Source organism: Myodes glareolus, chromosome 21, assembly GCF_982192425.1.
Source record: "Myodes glareolus chromosome 21, mMyoGla1.1, whole genome shotgun sequence".
In the NCBI taxonomy this organism is placed as follows: domain Eukaryota; kingdom Metazoa; phylum Chordata; class Mammalia; order Rodentia; family Cricetidae; genus Myodes; species Myodes glareolus.
Window position 1 is genome coordinate 11,017,087 of NC_142046.1, and position 22,498 is coordinate 11,039,584.

Here is a 22,498-nt window from a genome sequence, read left to right on the forward strand (position 1 = left end):
GAAGACGCCAAAGCTCAAGGCTAGGGACATGACTTGTCTGATGTCATCCATTAATGACAGAGCTGCAACCATAATTCATTTCTCCATACTACCAGGTCAAGGCTTAACAGACAAGCACTCCTGCCACACACGGGTGAACTACATCACAGTATAACAGGCACCTTAATATGCTAGGCACTCAAAACAGGAGCAAATCATGCGGAGGCACAAGTGAGTGTAGCCTGAAGAGTGCTGCGTCCGTGGAGCTAGGAGGGTGTTGGCTGCAGGCTCACTGGCTCTCATCCCATCATCTCAAAGCATTGGGCATCTCAGTCAAAAGCTGACAGCTCCAGTGCGTGCTCTGTGACACACCTGGTGACAGGTAAGTGCCCAGCTAGACTGTTGACCTGAGCATAAAAACTAACGGGTGGTCCCAGCCAGCACAACAGCATTTACCACAGCGCTGGGCACCAGAGAAGACCCATTCCAGGGGACTGGAGGCTGTATACGCTCAGCAGTGCTCTCTATGAGTGGAAGGCACTCCAGCACTAGACACTCTATGGTAAATGGACACCTCAGGAGAGCCCTTGAAGTCGGCTGGGAAGGACTGACCTTTCCCAGGACTGTTCTGCACACTGCCAGAGGGGTGAGGAAAGCTGGTCCTCCTACGGATAGGCCCCCTATCCTACTGTAGTTTGAACACCAAGGACAGGGAATGAATCAAGTGCAGTCTGGGGGTAGGGTAGGAAGAGGAATTCTCTGGAATTCTATTCCAGCTCCTTCTACTGTGATGGTTCTGCATAATCTCCATTCCTGAGAAAGTTCAACTCCTTCTCAGTCACCCAAGGAACCTGACACTGTTGTGAGCAACCCCAGATTGCTGGATAGGAATTCTCCAAAGGGAGGCTTGGGGAGAGGACTTGGAGAAGATAAGCAGTTGACAAATGCTGACACCTGCTGTCACCAGAACCTTCCCTCAACCAGGCACTGTGTTAATAAGCTCTAGTGTACAGGGTTTCCAGAGGCCACCATCATAGTTTTGACCTGTTTTCATCAGTTTTAAATTCAACACTGGATTTTGTGTGTCACATTCAAGAGGCCAACCACTGAGCAGCAGAACTGCCACTGCTGAATTAAGTGACCCCATGGATGTGGAGTCAGATATGGTAGATGTTTCCCTGTGGTCACTGTAGTGACCTGGAATAGTGAGTGACATCTCTTTAGAATCAGCAAAAGGCCAGGAACAGCGAGGCTCAGTTACTTCTTGAGCATACAAATTCTTGACTCCACAAGTACCTGACTAAAAACCACAGAAAAGAATGTCTTGTTCACACGGCCACCCAGAACTACTAATACCACATGATCTGAGGAGAAATAAAGACCCGGCTGCAGTCGCCTGTTCTCACTGGCTGCTCTTGTGTTGCTAACATGCATCTTAAATGTGCCTATTACATGACTAAAAACATTGAAGTAAAGCTTTGAGTTCTTGCTTGTGGTTTCTTTCTTTTTTAAATGTAATTTCTTTATTGATAAACAGTGGTTAGATGCCACGAAGTAGGTGGCAATGCCTTAACCATATGCTTGTTGTTAGGCCCAAGGGCCTCTTCCATCCTTGTCAAGAGGAGTGCTAACCTTCTCTTCTTTCATACAGCACTTGCTTGTGGCTTCTAACTAGAAAACGAAGTAACAGCTGGGTGGATTAACCGAGCTTTTTTTGTGATGTGAGAAGGGTCTGCAATGACAGATGACAAAGGAGGCAAGTTAGCACAAGTGGCTCAGCTACCGCATGACCTGGTCTGAGACTGTTGAGAACATCAGAATTGAATTCTGTGAGGCTGCACTTTATAAATATGGCGATTATGATGCTTTGAGCACAGCCTGGCTGCACAGCAAGCACTATTCCCTGACCCCACATACCCCGGGGTTTACTCTGACCCAAGGACAGAGTACAGAGTTACATGGTCAGGGTTATAATTCTGTGTTGTATAGTGAGCAGCATTATTATGGCAGTATCTTGGCCCACTGCCTTGTTTCTCACCTTAATTTCTATGTAGTCTTTCTCCTTGTGCCACAAAAAATACTTAGGGATAGCACACTATAAGTTTCCTAGATCACCGCTGGCACTCAGTCCCCTTTTGAAACAGGGTTTCTCTGTGTAGCCCTGGCTGTCCTGAAACTTACTCTGTAGACCAAACTGGCTTTGAACTCACAGACATTCAACTGCCTCAGTTTCCTAACACTAAGGTATGCACCACCATGCCTGGCTAGCATCTGACTCTTTTTTAATTTCAGTGTCTACAAGTCTACTTACCCCTACCAGTCCTGGCACACAGAACCCCGCCCACAGGAGGTTAATGGAAGTAGTCTCAATTTGACATAAGTGCAGGCAAGGTCCTGACTTAAGAGCACTTGAATTTTCAGGCTTGCCAGGAGGGGAAGGAGATGAAACATTCTCAAAACGCTTTACAGAAACAGCCACAGTGAGGATCAGGTCCAGACAAGAAGAAGTGCGGGAGCCGCCCCAGAGCCAGGAAGGATCAGAGGGAAGGGTGTTCACAGGGTCTTTCTCTGTGCAAGTCAGGCAGGGAATGGCTGAGGCATCTCTGGTGCTACAGCTGGGGTTCGTTGTTTGGCACTGGGCTTCTGTCCCAATTCCCTAGGAACCCTACTGTGTATTCTGGTGACCGAATGGGAGGGAAAGCAAGTTAGTAACTATTAAATAATAGCTATATGTTTCTCGCATGCTGCATTATCTCATCAAATCCTTCGAGCCTCAGTTTTCTCAGTCAGGAAATTGGGCTACAATGCTGATGTACCAAGTAATTAAATGGGGTAGCAAGAGTAGTATGTATGCTGTGAACTGTTACTGAACTTGAGTACCAGCACAGCGAGGGCTTGCATCCAGGGAAGGTCCCTACACTCAGTTTCCTCAGGTAAACTGTGGATATGTCAGATAACAGTTCTGTGAGTCCAACTATTAATGCACACAGAATCTGGTTATCAAAGTGCCAGGTACATATTAAACACAAGCTAACTGAGAGCTGCCTCGAACTTACTGATAGTTCACTACACTTGGTCAACATTATCATAGTGTTGGGGCTAGAACCGAGGGCTCATGAACAGGCAAGTATTCCTCCTTGAGCTGCATTCCTAGTCTGTTTTTTTTTTTTGTTGTTGTTCTTTTGTATTTGTGTGTGTGTGTATGCGTGCTTGGAAACACATGTGCATGTGTGTGCATATTCATGTGGAAGCTGGAGGTCAATGCAAGATGCTTTCCTCAATCACTTTCCACCTTTGTTTTTGAACCTAGAGCTCCCCAGTGCAGTTTGACTGGCACAGCAAGCCCCATGCATCCTTCTATCTCTGCCTATCCAGCACGGTGATTATATACACATACCACTGTGACCTAGCTTTTACATGGGTGCTGGGTATTAAGCTTAGGTCCTCAATGTTTGTGTGCAGGTGCTATACAAATTGAGCCATCTCCCATTCACTTTTGCCAACATCTTAAGTCAGATTTTTGTCATGGGTTTTATTAACAGACTCCACTAGTGCTTCAGTCATAGATTTGTAGAAAACTAAATTACATTTGAGTCTTACAGGGCAAAGTCTGGTGCCTTTCATTCCCTGACTTTCTTAGAAGCAAATGGCAGATGGTAAATAGGGCGTGGCCCCTTCTGCACCGTCAGAAGACAGGCAGCTGCAGCCGCAGGGCAGAGCCCCAGGTTTCCACCTTCTGCTGTGTGGATTCCAAGTGGATGGTGGCTCTCTGTGGGTAAGCAGGGATGCTGGACAAATGCTGCAGATAGGCACTCAGCACAGGGCCAGAGGAAATCTCTAATCTGACTGACACAGGATGGACGGGTGGGAAGACTCTCCATCAGTGTCAGGAGTGATTTGAAGCACCTGGCAGGTCAGGTGAACTAAAATAAATTATTTACTGATCTTAGACTGTAGCTGCTCATGTGGATACTTAAGAAGAGAGTGCTGTCTGATGCCCTGAATGTCGGGAAAGAATTCCTGGATTGTTGTATGCAAGTGTGTTGAGAGAGTTGAGGGGTTGTCATGTATTCTGTAAGGTGGGAGACTCTAATGCTAGACACTTGGCCTACCTGGGAACAAACTTACTCATTGCTGATGCATTACTCAAGGGCAGATTATCTGACTGTCACAAAATTCCTTAAGAGTAACCAGTGAAGCTTCTGCTTTTGATGCCGAAGTTTGAGCTTAGCATCTAAGAGAAGCAAACATTTTGACAGTTGTTTAGGCATGCCCCAGGGCTGAGTCTGTCCACCAGAGGGCACCATATGGCGCCACTGCAAGTATCCTGGAGCTGGGATCTCCCCAGCCTAAATTCAGAGAACTCCATTCTGGAGAGGGACATGGGCAACACCAGCTTTATCCCTTTTCGATCTCACAGGTCTTTACTGTGGCTACAAGATTAGGAGAGGCATCTCCATATCTGAGCAACTCAGTTTGGAGCAACAAGGAGAGGTGGCAAAAGGCAACGTAGATAAGGACAAACATCAGAGCTAGGCTAAGCTGTTTAGAATCAGCTTCTGTGGGCCAGATACTCCCACACAACCCTAGAAGGAAAGTTTTATAACACTGGCTTTATACACGGTAACAACTAAGGTGGAAGAGGGAAGGTGCCACTGCAGTACAGAGGGAGGATACAACTGACTACAGAACCCTGCTCCTCCACAGCAGACTCTTGCGGCCTTTCTGTCTTGGCATGAATCTCCAGGTCAGAATCAGGTGAATTTGTCCTTTTGCCTTTGGAGAAGAATGGGAAGCAGGCCTGGGGTCTGTGGTCATTCCAGGCACTGCTTCTCACACTGTAGACAGAGCAGGTGGGCCTCTGGAATATCCTGCTTGACTCCTGTCATGATGGCAGTTAAGCAAAGATAGGGTTTCCTAAAAAGAAGCCATCAGAAAATGCAGACCCAGAGGCTGAGGAGGAAGCTCATTTGCTGTCTTCTGTACAAGCATAAATTTGACTCTCTGGAACTCATGTGAAAACTCTAAGTGTGGCAGTGCACAGCTGTATTCCTAGTGTTAGGGAGGTGGAAACAAAAGAATTTCTGGATTGCTGGAGACCATAGCCAAGTTGGCAAGCTCCAGATTCAATGAGAGATCCTGTCTCAAAACAAACAAACAAACAAACAAAACAAAAACAGGGTAGAGGAACAGCTGAGAATGGGTTTGTCAGGAGTGACCACCACAGCCAGCACATCAAATTCAGTAACAGCACCCAGATGCGTATCCTGGGTACCTGGCAGGTGTAGGAGGTCCTTTTGTATTTATGTTGCTTTCATTGGTTGAATAAAGAAACTGCCTTGGCCTTTTGATAGGGCAGCAGCTTAGGTAGGCGGGGAGACAGAACTGAATGCTGGGAAGAAGAACAGAGTCAGGTAGACACCATGTTTCTCCTGCCCTAGACGGACGCTGGTTAGACTCAGGTCGGTAAGCCACAGTCAAGTGGCAATACACATGAAAATGGGTTAAATCAAGAAGTGAGAGTTAAATCAAGATGTAAGAGGCTAGAGATAATGGGCCAGGCAGTAATTTAATTAATACAATTTCTGTGTGGTTATTTTGGGGGTTAAGCTAGCCGGGCAGCAGGATGAGGCCTGGTCCTTCTCCTACTACACCTGGCAGTTCAATGCTATCCAGACCCAGTGGAGATGTCTGTCTGTCCTTCCAAAGGCATTGGTGGTGACCTCTTACAGTTCCCAGCCTTCCTACAGTTCCCATGCTGCTCGACAGGTGTGGTCGCAGCACTCATTGTTGAGAACTTTATCATGATACAAATGTGGGAGACTGACCTCCTCTCGAGTGTTCCACATGGGCTTGCTGCCTCAATCTCAGGGCCTTCAGATGTCAGCCTGTGTGGAGGTTAGCAGAGGATGCTGATCCCCTGGAATTGAATTTAAGATGGCTACAAGTCACATGGTGTGGTCCCCTAGAAAAGCATGAATGATCTTAACCACTGAGCCATCTCTCTAGCCTGAAAACAATTTATGTATAGTACAAACACAGCAATTCATAACATGTAATAGTCTGCTCAGATCTGAGCTGAGGTGCTCGTGTTGTTGGTATGAGATGGTGTGACACAAGAATACTGCAGAGTACAGATGTTGAGTATTCATAACCAAGGTGGTAATGATATCAGAAGATCCAACATGGCAAACCCCTCAGATTTATTACATCATGGTTTTTGAATCAAGTTTTAGTTGTATACACAGAAACCTCTCACTACGGTCAGATCTTCTGAAATCTTCACATTCAGTTATGCAAACCCATGTGGGTCAGGGCCCACAGTGTAAGGACGCAGAATTCTAGGAAAATATAGCTCCTCCAGAAACCACTCATGCCAACAAGGCTGTCTGGAACACTTGGGGGGAGGCTGTCTTAGGGTTTTATTGCTGTGAAGATACACAATGACCACAGCAATTATTATAAGGAAACATTTAATTGGGGCTGACTTACATTTCTGAGGTTTACTTCATTATCATCATAGTGGGAAGCATGGTGGCACACCAGCAGACATGGTGCTGAAGAGGTGGCTGAGAGTTCTACATCTGGTTTTGCAGGCAGCAGAAGAGAGTGACACTGGGCCCAGTTCAAGCATCTGAAACCTCAAAGCCAACCCCCAGTGACACACACTTTCTCCAACAAGGCCACACTTTCTAACAGTACCACTCCCTATGGTGCCATCTGCATTCAAAGTACAGGCAGAAGGGGATGGGGAGACACTGAACTGAGGACCTTGAGCAGGCTGGGAAAATGCTTTCATGTCAGCACTAGACACCTGCCTTCTTCCAGGGCAGTTTTTGCATTTTCTCTCTATGAGAGACATCAGAAACGAACACTCCCAGTGCATACAGCACTCAGCAATTTTATGTTCTTAAGTTTGTTGTTGAGATAGGGTCTTACTATTTAGCTCTGGCTAGGTTCCTGGAACAGGGCAGAACAGAGGCTCAGAGAGACAGGGAACCTGGTTTAAGGTTACACGGCAGTTAGTGAGGGAGCCACAGCCTTAAGCCAGTTGAGGCTTAGCTGCCTATCTCTTAACCACGAAGCTGAACATTCATTGTATGGCAAGCTCCTGTCAATGAAACTGAGAAGAGGCCTGGGAAGATGACTCGGTAAAATGGGTGTGATAACAGCCTTGAGTTTGGATTCCCAGAACTCAGGTGAAAGGCCAGTACTGGGGTGTCAGAGACAGGACCCTGGGACTTGCTGGTCAGCAAGTCTAGCCAAATTGGTGAGCTCAGGGTTAGTCAGAGACCCTGTCCTCAAAAGATAAGGTAGAGAGCAACTGAAGGAAGACACCTGAGCTCTACAGGTGGGCAGAATCTGCACACACACATACAGTTGGGAAAGAATATTGCAGGAGTTTTTTGAGGCTAGACTCAGACTAATGCTAAGATCAGAGATTTTATTATAAAAAATATAAACTTAGCAATGTTAGAATTAGATTCAATCTTTATCCCCTTGTGCAATAGGCAGACAGCCCTACAGGAGAGAGATATGGCAGGCTAACAATTCAACTCCCTTACTATGTGAGCTTGGTGCCCTCCCAGCTTCTCCTCTCCCCATGCATGGGATCTTTGTTAGTGGGCAGAAGATATGAGCTGGTCAGACCTGAGTTCCACATGACACTACCACCAGCCTGTGTGAGTTGGTCATAAGGCTATCTCTGCCCTTCATCATCAAGTGGGATAGTAAACACTGCCACCTTCTAGGCAGTAAAGAGTACAAGGGAAGCAGTGAGCAGCAATGCAGACACAGTGGACACCTAGACAATGCAGCACTGACGATGTATTAATATCATGTTGACTATTACAGTAAATTTTCTACTCCTGTTAGGATTAAGTAAAAGCAGAAATTTAGTGCTTAGTAAGAACAAATCAAGCTCAGACATTTGTTGAAAAAAAGTATTCGATTTTCTAATGAGACCCAAATATAACCTCTGAGATCACTGAGAAGCTTCCTAAACATGGAAGCTATGAACTTGGGGAATAAGGACAGTCTCCTGTAGCATCCCAGGAGGACCAGGACCAGAGGAGTCACAAAACTTCCCACAGGTTCGTCAGTTTGCAGATAGTCTCAAGTGAGTTCTCTTTCAAAAAGAAGACAGAGCCCCCGATGGGAAAAGAACATGCTTTAAATTTCATTGTTTAACATTTCCTCAGAAAACAAATTCTCTTTACTTATCCAGGCCACATAAAAGTTGCATGCCATTTCTTCCCCTACATCCCACACACACTCACCTAACTGCACGTCAGTTGTGAACCGCAGTCTGTGAATCATGCTGACTTTGAATGACTTGTAATGGTGACTGCTAAGCATATCCTGTACTGTAGCGATGTCAATTTGTGAATCCTCCTCAAAAACTCCGTCTGCCCTTGAACCTAGGGAGGAAAAAACAGTTTAACACATAAAGATACATGAGGCTTGGCAAATGGTGTCTGCTTAAAATGCTTTGGGATAAATTAAAATAATACGGGCTATTTAATTTGGAGGAGAAAAGGCTGAGCGATGACTTAATAATGCCATTCCAGTAAACAGAGAATGCTAACGTATTAATCATTCAACAGTTAATTCCACAAACACTGCCTGTTCCAAGGCAGGCCCTTGGCTGGGCAGTGGGAGAAAAGAATGGCAGCATCCTGCTCATGCTCTTAGGCAGCGTGGTCTCCACAGAGCTGGTCAAAATCTGGGAGTGTGGTGATTATGGACATCACCCATGCTCCTTGAAGAACCCTGCCCCTTCCAAATTCCCAACCTGTCTGTCTGTTTAGCAGCCCTTGCCATGGTTGAGAGCTTCCCCTGCCTCAGGCAGGGGCCTCTCATGGGCCTTCGGACTGCTGGGCTGCCTCTATAATCTGGCCACAAGACCTTCTGGTTCATTTATCTAGAGGTCTGCTCACTCACTCACACCATGTGACAAAGACTGGTACTCTACAGAGTTCTCTGGATCCCAGGACCCTCCAATGAAGTCCTCTCTTTCACAGCCAGCAGTGAAAGCAGGCCAGCTTATTAAGCGACTGAACAGTTTTCCAGTCTCTTACCAGTCTTCACAATACCTATCTCAGATCCTCCCAACCGCTGCAGACTGCTTCTAGGTTCAAGGTTCCATCAGGCGAAGGCAAACCAATGCCAGTTCCCAGAGTCTGGGATGTACACTTCTGAAGCGCAGTTGCTGGGTCTTGTTCGTGGCCTACTCCTTCAGGTACCTCAGAACAGACAAAGTATTTCTCTTTCCCAGGCCAGCACAGACTTGACCACTTCCATGAAATCTGTTTTAGTGGCTCTGATACACATCTACAACAGCTGGTATATACTGGATCAGAGCTGAGCAGACCTGGTTCAACTCCCATCTCTACCTCTAATTTACTGTGTGATCTTAGGTGAGTGACTACCTTTGTGAATTTGTCTTTGACATTCATAGAACATAAAAATTTATCTAATACATAAAATGACTAACGGTATCCAGAGGGGCTCAGACTCAGCCCTGTCCTACAAGAGCTTGGTGGCTGCTTTGTCCTAATGTGGGAGTTTCACAAAGGCTAGGGAAGTTTCTTACTTATCTTTATGAGCACAGCACAGGCAAATGGTGTGCTCACACCAAACTTCTAAATAATGGGCAGTGCGTTACCCGTGCCAGTCATGATGTCAAGTACTTTATTCAGGTTAAACCTCATGACAACATGGAGGGTTCTGGAATTTTCCATCTTAAACAAATGGGAAGTTAAGTCATATCCCAAGGCCACACTAGATAAAGGCAAACCACACGCAAATGTCCAGAATTCCTTCTGACAGAGTTTGTGGGAGCAAAAGTACTAACTAGCTTTGGGTATCTTCACAGCCTGACAACTCCATGCTTTTCTTTGCCTACAGGTTGACTTTTTAAATAAGTCTGTTTCTTCTCCTTTTACACTGAACTCAGTTATTAGCAATTGTATGTTTTGTTTCCAAACACTATGGTCTTTCATATGAATAACACAGCCCTGTGTTAGGCTGTTCCCATGGGAAGGATGTGACACACCTTGGACACAGTCCTATCTTAGAGCATATTGCACATGTCATCATCCTCCATGCTCAGAGCACCCTGCTCCCTGTCCTTTCCACTCTCCTTCCTATTCCTTCCCAAAAGCCTGGTCAAATGAGGCTCCAAGAAGGGAGATTTTCCTGACTCCAAGCCCTCAAATCTAGTATGGCTCCTGACACTGCATCTGTATCTTCTACAGGCCAGAGACCACCAAGTCATTACCTATCTCTGCCTCCAGACTGTAAGTCACAGGAGGGCAGGCACAATGATTGCGATGTTCACCCCTGCAGCCAGTCCTCCCTGCTGTGTGCAGAAGGCAGGAGCCTAGTGCAAGTGCAGTGTGAGGCAGTGACTTAACCAGTATCCTACTGCAGGACAAACTAAGTGACATGCCCTTGGCAGGAGCCATCTGTGGACTGGTTTCATTCTTTGAAGCACCAGTGATCTGGGACAGATCATGGCCCTCAATGTCTCCTCGGAAATGTGACATCAGAATGAAAACTGGGAGGAAAGTTTAGCATAGTCTTTTACTTTGTCAAAACTACCTCTTAATAGAAACATAACTGCCAAAAAGCATTCATTCTATCTTAGGATTTTTATACATGAAAATTAGAAAGAAAACATTCTTTATTTCTTAAATACTAAAGTCCAACTCAGCCTTTTTTACTGAGAACACCACATTAGATAGAGCTTAGCCCTGAGTTCTATAGCTTCTGGAACTGTAACTAATTGCTATTTTCTAAACATTGCAGGTATTTGATTTGGAAAGAGTAATAGCTCATTATGTTAAAATGCCAATTACTAAAATAAAACAACAACAACAAAACCCCATACTTAAGATTTTTACATTTTATGATGTTGGATTAAAACCAATTTAAAAATTACTACATGTGACATACAATTTTTTTTTACTGAGCAATTTCAATGTCAGTTGCTAATAAAGCATTGTAGCTGTAAATGATAATTCAGATGCTTTTAGATAAAGTGGTGCATAAATACGGCTGAAAATTGATTTAGTTTCTTGCAGAAGCTGCTGAAGAAGGACACATTCTGTTAAATACACCGGCTAATGTGTCCTAAAAGCTCAAACAAGTGCCAGTTTTCATGACTAACTTTACTGTGGGAGATTAATGAAAACTTTATATTTTGCTGAAATGTTAATAATGGGCAGATGAGACGATAGGATTTTAGTCAGGGTCTTAAGCTATGGAATAACTAGCAAGGCTTATCAATTTCCTTCTATTAATTTTAGGCTTTCATAGCTGGAGCTGGTTCAACACTAATGCTTCACACATTGACCTTCTACTCTCTGCCAGGGTAAATTCACATCCCATTGAGGACTTAGGTTTCTTGATGCTTGAGTGAGTTCTAAGTCATGGCCCTGACAGGGGCATACTGGGTGTTAAGATCAGGAAGGCACAGCATCAAGGGAACAGGGAAGGTGCTGTCCTGCATTCCCTCATGTTCTGACTGCTGAAACAGCAGCTCCGAGCCCCACTGACAGATTTCAGGTGGGCCCAGGAGGGCCACTGAGTGTTGGGTTTATCTGTGTGTACATGTGTCTGTCTCATTCATCCAGAGTATGAGAAGTACCGGGAGAAAAGGCTCTCGATCCTCAGGAACTTAGGACCCAGCTACAGAACACAAAGAACAGAACAAGCAGACAAGCCCAGTGTATCAACAGCACCTGCAGTGGGCACTTTATCTCAGGTGAGCTACCTGAAGCAAAGCACTGGCTTAGCAGTGTGTTTGAGGGGCCAAAAAAATGCGTGTCTGTACCTTGGAGAAGATGGAACCCAACCACACATGCAAGATACTTGGTATTATGTCATTTGCATACGGAAATCATTATTGTACTATCAACTTCACATTAAAACCCTACTTCTGTTCAAGATGACATTTTATCTTCTCAAAGATAAAAGTAGAGAGAACCAGAATGTCTTAAAAACAAACACACAAAAACCCTCCCCAAATCATTAATTTAATTGAAATATAACCCTTTGGTATTTTGTTAAATTAGCAATTAAAAAGGTCACAAGCAATTAAATAAGACAAAAGCCACACTGTGTTCATCTACATTAAAGCTGAACCAGATCTCCTCATGAGTGACAAGATAAATTATAATGGTGCCTTCAAAGACTTCACAGTATACTCTGTCAAAGTCAGGAGTGTTAATGTCTCTATGTGCTGTGCATTACCATAATGTATTGTGTCAAAACGCTCACGTTGCAGTAACTCAAGGCTGAATTTGACAGCTCACACTCTGGGGTGGGTCTCAGTAGTGACTTGAGTACCAGAGCACAGATGGACTGACAGTAAGGCTCTGAAAGAGTGCACCTAGGAAAGGTCTGGGTACAACATAGAATCTTAGAGGAAGCAGCCTAATTCCCTGGAAGAAAATCAGGAGGTCCACAAAATGGAGTCTGGTCCCTGACTCAGGGGAAGAAAGGCCAAAAAGGCTGGGGTGAGAAACACAAAGGGAAGCAGAGGAGGCAATAACGAAACCAAGGCCAAGACGACCCTAGTTCCTACAGTAAAGAAGAAAGAGTGGCTGCTGTGAAGACAGACCATGGATATAAAGCTAGATGTACATTAACACCCTAGCTTTTGGCCACTCACTATAGATTTACAACACGTGTGATAGGATCACCAGGCACTGGAGTCTGTGTGTTTCTTTGCCATTTTCATTCTTCCCCTCCTCTCAGGCTGTGCTAAAAGCTGTTCCTACATCTATTTGCATGCCCACTCCCTTGGCCCCAGGACAAGAAAATGTGGCTTGAACAGTGAACTCAAACTCAGAGATCCTCAAAGTGCAGGTCTGGGCCAGTGGTGGGCACATTTACCTCCAAGCTCCTTTCAGGCCCCAAGGTCCTATACTGTTTTCATAGTAACAGTAAAACATCTTTTGCCTTTTACCCTTATTCCCTTACAAGTGCACGTCGTAATAAGGAGTTCTGATTTCACGTTGCAATTAACCTTTAGGAAACTATCACTTGAATTTTGATATAAATGAAAATTAATACCAACAATTATGTGAAAAGGGTACGGAAATTCTCTCCTCTGTTTCAATAATGTATCTGTGTCAAGACAAATTTTCTTCCTATACTACAACCCAAACATGTATTGTAACGAAATGAGTACAGAAGCAGATATGAAGACCTAGAATATTCTATTAGCCAGACAGAAATGTGCAAAAACATACAACAGGACTGAGCTCCAGCTCAGGTGGCAGAACATTTGTCTAGCATGTGCAAGGCCCTGGGCACACAAAAACCAGGACACCCCAGCACTGTACACACCAGGCATGGAAGTACACACCCGAAATCCTAGTGCACGGAGGTCAAGCTCAATACAAAAGTTTAGGTCTGGGCTACAGCACATCCTCCCTCAGAGCTGGGGGCTGTGGGTGGGATAGGAGTGGGGTGGGGAGAAGAGAAAGTATATCAGTGTTACTCTTCTCATTAAAATTTCAGAGAAAATCTGATTATTTTCTCACAAAAATGTTTATGCTAACTGATCTACTCTTTCTAATGACTTAATAAACACAAATTTCTGTTTCTATTTCTAGAAATAGACAATACTTTTTTTGTAGTTGTCAATATATTTTTATTAACCAGGTCATACACACACTCATTTAGGGGCCTGGAACAGAAGGATTGAGAGCTACAGGCCAGCCTAAGTTACATAGACACACCTTGTTCTCCCCAAAATTATACAGGAAACAAAAGTTCTCACATCAAGATAATACACAATGACAAACAGCCTCCCTCCTTTTTGGTGCTGGGGATTGAAACCGAGGTCCTGAATGAACTAAACATCTGATCTTTCCAAGTTTCACCCCCAGTCCCACTTCACTAACTTTTAATTGTATAAAGGGGTTCCAATACAAAAAGTTTGAGAGCTGCTGACTTTGTGGATGAATATGCCCTTCCTGTCCTTGGTGCCCATTTGGACACCATGATGGGACACAGAGGTGGAATCAGGCCTGTGTGAACGTGCTGCACCCTGACAGCAAGCTCAGCTGAAAATGTCTACACACATATTCCAAGAGTAACAGTTTGCTCTCAGTGCTGAGAACCAAGGCTAACTACAATTCCCCACTTCAAAGAGTGTTTTATACACGTGATTTTATAGGCACCAAGGGAAACATTTAGAGGCACATGGCTTTCTTTCAAACAAGTAGGCACTAGTCATTAAGTCAAAGCTCAGATGAACTCATTGTATGCTACTGGCATTTCCCCTGTATCCACAGAGCAAGCTACACAGGACTTTCAAGTTCACCCTCTGACTTAGTGGGTCTCACACCAAGACTAACAGGCCTAGTCTAGTGTAAGCTAAAGCAACTTCCATTTCCTGTAAAAATCCCTAGAACCCAATCAGAAGGCAATGTCCTCTGTCACATCCTCACCTTTCAGTTTCTCATGACACAACCCTGACGACCTGTTCGTTTCAACCCACAAACACACACCACAGAGTAGATGTTATTAGGCCAGTGAAGGGACTGAGGAGGCAGGGTTCTCAGATAATGAGAAAGGAGTAGGAATTCTGAGAAAAAAGATGAGAAAACAAGGAAGTACACAGAGTAAGGGAGTCTTTAGAAAAGAGCGAGTGCTTGCCTTTGGCTAGAGAAGAGAGGGAGAAGGGGAGGAGGTGAGAGGAGAGAGTCTAAAGGCAGGGAGCTCTGGCACGCAGAAAAACACCGCTGTGCAGAGAACCAACTGGAGAAGGGAAAACAAACTATGGCCCTACCACGCTATCCTGTTCTCTCCCCACCCACCCTGCTTTAGACAAGTTGGTCTCTGTTCAGATTGTACCATCTGGCCAGGGCATCCTTACTTTTTCAAAATGTTTATGCTTCAAAGTCTAGTTTAACAGAACTGTTCTTGGTTTCTCTCTTGTAACCTGCAGTTCTCTGGGGAAAGCTCTCGTTGAGAATATTCCACATAAGTATCTGTGGTCTCGTGGAGAGGCACACCCTGCCAGCACGGAAATTCCACTCTATATGGCATACTGTTTGTCACTCAGTAAATGTTCAACCAAAGCTGCCAGCAGAACTGTGCAACCGTAAGTCTTGATCCAAGAAGTTTTGTGGTCAGCAGAAGCTGAGTTGACCTGGGTCTACAGAACTCACCATGCTCACCATACCATCCAGACCCTTCAAAAGAGAGGGTGCACTGAGAACAGGGATTCAGCCTGCCATTTACTGGTCATGTACTGTATGTACTATACCAGATGCTGTATGTTCAGCATTATGGACAAAGTCTTTTTAGATCAGGTGATAACCTCCCCAAACAAGTGAGAAAAAAAAAGTGAAGCAGGAAAGCTGGAGTCAGGAATGGAATCCTCAGTATAACCACTGCATAAGCTGTTTTGGGTAAAGGCATTCCTTCAGTGGGCTGGAGGTATACAATGTCACAGGTCATAACTGTATCGAGTGCTCCGTTGGAACAAAGAAATCAGGGACTTCCCAGTCAGACCCAACACTGGATGCCTGAGTAAGTCATGGAGGAAAAACCTCTTCCTTAGAGCTCTGCATTCATCACTTTTTTTCCCCAGAAGCCGTTTAAGTCCCCAAAGTCCCATAAGCCCAAAGCTTCCCCTCTATTAAACACTTCCCTTCAGCTGCTAGTCATTTTTGCTGGCCTCTAAAAACGATCAATAGGTGATATACTATAACACACACAGGCCCTTCTGCAGTATTCTCTTTAAAGCCACCAAAATCACACAGTAGGATATTGGCTATGCTACAATCTGAGTAGGGATCCTTGCTGTCACAGTGCTTAATTGATTAAACTCTTAGAGCCAGAGTCAGTCGGCTGGAGGACTTCCCACGTAGAGATGTCAGCTCTCCCTCAATAAATCACGGTAATCTTGCTTTATGAGGGGATCAGAAAGAAGCAGCTTCAGGTTTGTAGAATTTCTGAGAGAACAGATCACAGAAGGAGCCTGCCCAGCCTCAGCTCACCCTGCACCCATGCCCAGTTCAGGGTAGTCCTCTCAGTGCCACACACTTCTGTCTTGGGGCTTCAGATGGGCAGTATCTAGCTTAGAACATTCTCTTACCTGTTGTTTTAACTCATTTTCCCCTTTTTTCAAAGAAGCTGATTCTTCTCAAAGCAGTCACTCAAAAGCCATCTTTGCTAAGCAAAAGCACCTACACTTCACCTGGGCCCACCAGGTAGCAAAAGTACATGTTAGCCTGGCATCTCCGCCTTCGCTTTGTACAGATTTTTGATGGAAGGAAGAGAAGTGAATTACTTTAGTCACTCTGAGTCACAAGAAGAGCAAAATCTCACAGGACAGATGCTCTCTTCTCATTCACAGGAGAATAAGGCTTCTTTATCAGAGCACCTTGCTGGAGAGAACTAGGCTGAGATAGGAAAGACCTATCTCAAGTGATAGGTGGTCAAGGCAGGCCACACCTTGACCAAGGCTGTGTTCCTTTTGCCCGGCCACTTAAACCCAAGCCTTCTCTTAGTACCTAAAAGGCAGACTTGTGCTGCTGAGCCCCTTTATCTGCTCCTCCTCCTGCTGTGGGCGCACTGGGTCAGTGTCTTTTCTATGCTTTTCACTGACCCTCACCTCTCCAGTATATTGGGACTAGTGTTTTGCTGGCTCCCTCTTCAGCCCTGTAGTTGTCGTTGATCCAATGTCAGCATATAAAGAACAAGTGAACAAACACACATTCAAAGTGAACACAACCATCCTTGACAGCTAGAGTGTGACCATTTGCAGGGTTGGACACAGGTCTCATGATGGGTTTACTTGCAAGTTAGGCTGGCAAAATCCCTATCACTCCTTCCTCCACTGTGTCTTTGCTTCTGCTCAGAACTCAGGAAAAGTAATGTGCTTCCCCCGCCCCCCAGGGATCCTAACACTGGACAGTTTATATGGCAGAATACCTAAGGACTAGAAAATCTGACTAACACTGAGGTCCCAAATCAAGAGACATAGAGTACAATGCTGGAAGAAACCCACCTCCCATCTAATCACTGCAGGAATGTCATCTGATGTATTACTAAAACCATGACTGGGGGAGCAGGGCACATTCTGAGGCCAGGAGCCAACTGGGAAGAGTGCAAGGCGATGTGCCCTCACTTATAGCCCAGACAGGGTCTGCAGCTCGTCAAACATGTTTCCTTACTGCTCTAATGTACCAGTGTATCGCTTAATGAAAGTTCTTAATTGTAATTCAATTAATTACATACACAGAGTCCCCAATTACATTTTCCAATAAGACATTGGCTGTGGTACAGGTCTAAATGCACTTAACCAATTTTAATATATTAAGACCAATTTCCCTTGAATACTAATTACTACCTAATGATAAAATGAAGGGGGGGGCTTTTCAGAAAGGAGGGGAAAGAAAAAGTCAATTCATGTGGAAGTTCTCAGCCCACATAGCACAATGGGCGCTTTCATTACTAAAAAAGTCCCTGCGGACAGGGCACAGGTTTGTTTCCTATCCAGGTCAGCACAGTTCTTAGCTCCTGGGGTCCACTCTTCCTTTGCCCAAAGGGAATGTGGGAAGTGTCAGAGGCTACTGGGAGGACTACCATGGACAAGGTCACAGAAGCTCTGAGCAGCTTGTCACTGGGAGAGCTCGGAGGCACGGGCATTTTGTTAATGGCCCCTTAGATGGTGCACTGTGGTTTATTATGAGCTTTAACATATAGCGTCATTTACTTGCTTTCATGGTTGACACCTCACAACACCCCCAAAGAGCGGGATCACATGAAAAATGAAGCTCACTGAGAAGGACTTGCTCAAGCGACAAAGTGATGCCAAACACCTCACCTTTCCTCCCATACACATGGCCAACCCGCCCATTAACAAGAGGCGGATACAGGAACTCTGTGGTAACACTTCCCCTGCATTTAAATCTGTTAGTTTGCAGGAAGTTGATGTGCAACATCAGACAGAGAACCCTCACAGAGCACCTACCTAGGCCAGACAAGCAACTGCCTTTTGGCAATAATTCAGCCTGAAATATGGACCATGAGTGTCACAAGTCACTGCTCCTTGCAAACAGAGTTTATTTGCATGATCACATTTTCCTTTGTATTTGACAAGTAGTGCTGTGGTCTAATAAAAGAGCTTTAAAGCCTTCATTCATTGAACACGACAGAAACTGGTGAGATCAGTAATTTGTAACAGAAGAAAGCCAAACCTCCATGAGCAGAGAGGAACCACCAGGGAGTCTCCAGGCCTGGCTGAGAACAAACCAAAGGAGGAACGGGCCTGCTCTGAAGAAACTTCACAAAAACACATCAAAGAGGGCAGCACTTTTCCCTTCCATTTGGAAATCTTTCTCTTTTCGGGAGGGAAAGTCAAGTCTAAGCATGGAGACTGTGAAGACATGGCTTCCTCAGCAGCAGAGTGAGGGCATCAGGGAGGGGTGCAGGAGGTACACACACCTTCAGGGGGAAAGAGTAGGGTCTAGGCAGACAAGGAGAGACAGGGTATTAACATCGGTAACTGTCCAAGGTGATAGGGGCTGCAGTCTAGCTTGCAGCAGACAAATCCACTAAGTGTAATTCAAGAGGAGGAAGGAGAGGAACCCTAAACCCAGGATATGGTAGCCAGGGGTCCCAAGCAGGCTTTGAAGAGTTGCTTTCCTGTTTGCTTGTTTGTTTGTTTGTTTTGGGTTTTGAGACAGAGTTTCTCTCTGTAGCCTGGCTACCCCGGAAATCACTCTGTAGACCAGGCTGGCCTCAAACTCATAGATTCACCTGCCTCTGCCTCCTGAGTGCTGGGAGTGTGGCGCTCTCCTGGGTCTTTAAGGAGCAACTAAATGAGATCTCTCTGGCCCTGTAGATCATCTGTTCCACACAGTCTATTTGGGGGAATTATGCAGCCTTTGTAGTGTGACCTTAAATAAAGGAAGCTAAGTTCAGGAAGGAACTGAAATGACGGAAGGCTGTAAGCATTCTATGCATCTCCTTTGAAAGACACTGAACTTGAGCCCCTGACGCCTCTCTCCATAGTACCTTTATTAAGGAAGCAAAGGAACTAGGTTCAGTTTTGCAGTAGACTTAATGAAAGAAGACACTTTTCTTTGCCAGGCTCCTCATTAGTATTCATAAAGCATTAGCAAAACACTTTCTTCTCGAGAGCCTCAGTTTCCTCCTCTATAAAAGAAACATGATCATACTTTCCTAAAAGGTGGTTACAATTATGTTCCTATCTCACTCCATCTTCACAAGATGTCCCAAGCAGATTCCACCTCCACAGGAAACTGGGTCTTGGAGTGCTATGCATGATGTGCCCAATATCAGGGGCTGCAAGTACTTCACCTAAGGTCTACCTGGTTCTAGTGACAATCCTTTAAGCATCATGTTGAACTATTATGATAGTAGCCTAGTGAGAGATAAAGAGAGACAGTACCTGGCAGTTTCCAGGCAGTCCTTAAAGCCAGGCTAATCTTGGGTACATTTTGGCCCCAATGATGAGGAATTCCAGAGTTCCTATCACAAAGCCAAGGAAGAAGCTGTTTCTTTCTTTTAAGGCCCTAGATGGGTGACCCACATTTGATCAGTGTGAAAGGTCACCCAGGTTCTGCATTTGGCAGAAGAGAAAACTGAAGCTCAGTGTGGTGTCAGGATTGATATGGAAGCTTGAACAAGAACGGGAGTCTACTGCTACCTCCTCCTCGGAATGTGCTCACTGCTTCTGTCTGGTCTGCCTCCAGCTTTGAGCAGACACTTGGCTGAAGGATGCAGTAGATTATGAGACACAGATCCAAACTGGAAAGCTCAAGGACTCTGGCTTGTCACATTCTTATTTAGGCCGAGATCCAGGCACAAAATGTGAGCTCTTCGGTCCCTAGGCAGAAACTTGTCACATCAGTTCATGTGCAAGCTTCTCTCTCACAGAGGACAAGGACAATCAGCACAACCATTCTCATGATCCAAACTTCAGGTTATCTAAGAGTGGGCTTTGGAAACAGAGGGTTGACTTCAGGTTTTGGTGCTATGCTACTATCTGGCTAGCTTTGGGAAAGTCTTCTCACCACGAGAGTAGTGTCTGTAGGAGAAAATATGACTTCAGTACAAGACCCTGTAACAATAGGCCTCGATAAACAACTTTAACACACTGTTGGGTATGGTTGCTTTAAAAAATGTCATGGCCTCTGAAGGAAAACTGAAAGGCGCTATCTACATTATAGGTTTTTCAATCCAATGATGTGACTTATAAAGTGAACCTCATTCTGGGACAGCAGAAAGTACCCTGCTTGTAATTTCTCTTGTTCCTCAATTCTAGGTCACTCCCTTCTCTCTCTCTCTCTCCACCTTGGTAAAGGCTCTGATAGCTCCATGGTTCCAGACCAACACATCTGTGCCCCAAAGCTCTACCAGCCACAGAGGCAGTGCTACCATTATTTCCTAGTTAAAGCCAACACTCCTTGATGGATAATCATGCACCAGGTACTATCCTAAGAACCTTATATGTGAACACACTGACTCCTGCTGTGAGCACCATGGAGGCAGCTGAATTGCCCCCAGCTTCAGTGAAATGATGGCGCTCTCAGAGTAGTACGCGTCATGGACAGCAAGCATGGACAGCACATTCTTCAATGCCTGCTGTAATGCATAAACTCCATCTGGCTCCCTTTGAACATGGCTCTTGGAAGGGTAGTGAGCCTGGCCTGACCAAACAATCCAAAAACAGTGAGGGAGTGGAAAAAAAATATTTTGAAACATTGTATTGAGTGAACTTCTTAGTAGATGGCCAGTAGACAACAATATATGGTTCTTAGTTGGGATCTCTATAGTTAGTCTTTTAAACATTTTTCTATGAAAATAATAAATTGCTTTTCATAATTTGCACCTATTTTATACAACTAAGTCACAGTAGTCCATTGCATTCTGACTGTTTTCTGCTTTTATCATTTGTAAACACAGTGGTGGGGGTTTCTTTCATTCCAAGCAGTTTTGACTCACAACACCAGAACTGGAACGAACAGCAGAGTCTTGGGGAGAGCGGTGCTGGGGCTCAAAAGGCGGCACAGTTGGAGAAGACTGTTCTTGCTTAGCTGTGGAGTATGAGCTAGGGCCTAGATGCCAAAGCTTCATTCACTAATCCTCCCTTTTTTTTTTTCCTTCTTATCATAAGAAACCCGGGGCTTTTCCTTAAAAACAAAAGCAATCTTAATCATATAAGCTATAGAGTAATAGCAGCAGTTTAGGAACACAAAGTTTACATGTAGAATTTGTGAATCAATATAGAGTAACATACAGTGTATCATTATGATGATAAAATAACAATGTAGCAAGTCTTCATTTGTGTTTTTTAAGGAGGGAACATAAACGTGAATGTGTATGTGTGCATGCATGTGCACACAACTGCTCATGTACATGTGAATGTGCACAGACCAGCCCTGGAGAGATAGATGCCTGTCATCTCTAGGAGGAGAAGAAGGAAGAAGTGAAGCTTAATTCCTACACTTTGGTTTCTTGAAGAAGAAGAAAAAAAGTTTTTATAAGTTAAAGTGTGAACATATCCAAAAAAGTCACCAAGATACTAATAAGTAAGCACACTCCCTTATTTGTGACTTACTGGGAGGCCAACACTATGAAACAGAATCCTCTATGAGGTTCCTACTGGTCAATCACTTGCCCAAGTATGTTCAAGAGAATCTTAAAGAATGACAGGAACAATGGAGAAGGAAAGCAATTATCAGGTAGAAGGGCAGCAAGGGACAGCTGTGTAGCTCTTCCTGTGGCATGGGGATATGAGTTATTGCAGGAGGGCCACAGGAAATGTCACACTAAGATGTGTTTACTATATGTCTCTGTCCATGAGAGTTTGCCTTTATGTCATGTTTACCTTTTCTTCTTTTAGAAATTCTAGAATGTGTAAGCATGAACCAAGAGAAGGAATTCCATCAAGCAGAGATCGCTATTTTGAACTTGTCCCTTCTCTACTGTTGCACTGCTAGCTTTGCTTTCATCAAAGGAGTGCAGCTGTAGGAGTCACAGTGCATTTCCTCCCTCTGACATTAGCAACGTGACTGCTCTCATCACCAGACTTGCCAGATATAACCTACTTACTTATTGTGTGTGTGTGTGCACGAACATGTGTGTACAGGTGTATATATGTACACCAACAAGTGTGTGCAGGTGCTCAAAGAGGACAGAATCTGGAGTTACAGTCTGTTGTGGGGTGCCAGATGTAACTGTTAGAAACCAAATCCTGGTCCTCAGCATGAGTAACAAGCAATCTTATCTGCTGAGCCATCTCTCTAGCCCCTAAACACAACATTTAACGGCAGAAATAATAAGTAAAAAGATAAATAAAATTCTGTACCTACATTTTTTTTCTTCTTTTACCACTACTGCAGCAAATCACCAACTTGGCAATGAGATGCAATTCTTCTAATCAAATGTTGGACTTGGCATGTTACCAATTTGCTGGGATTTTTAGGATCTCTCTAAGACTGGTGTGGAATGTTTCTGT

General features: G+C 44.6%; 1 protein-coding gene and 1 non-coding gene across 9 annotated transcripts in view; both read right to left on the reverse strand.

Moving 5' to 3' along the window:
- Positions 1-22,498, reverse strand: part of Mapkap1 (MAPK associated protein 1) — a 212,026-nt gene that overhangs the window by 32,204 nt on the left and 157,324 nt on the right. For all 8 annotated transcript variants that reach the window (XM_087899704.1, XM_087899703.1, XM_087899702.1 and 5 more), the window contains one exon: positions 8,259-8,399. In XM_087899704.1, the coding sequence (XP_087755830.1) occupies positions 8,259-8,399 (141 nt within the window). The remainder of the gene's footprint in view (positions 1-8,258; positions 8,400-22,498) is intronic.
- LOC125399071 (U6atac minor spliceosomal RNA) lies at positions 1,508-1,633 on the reverse strand. The gene has a single exon (XR_007231599.1). It is a non-coding gene; the product is annotated as a U6atac minor spliceosomal RNA (small nuclear RNA).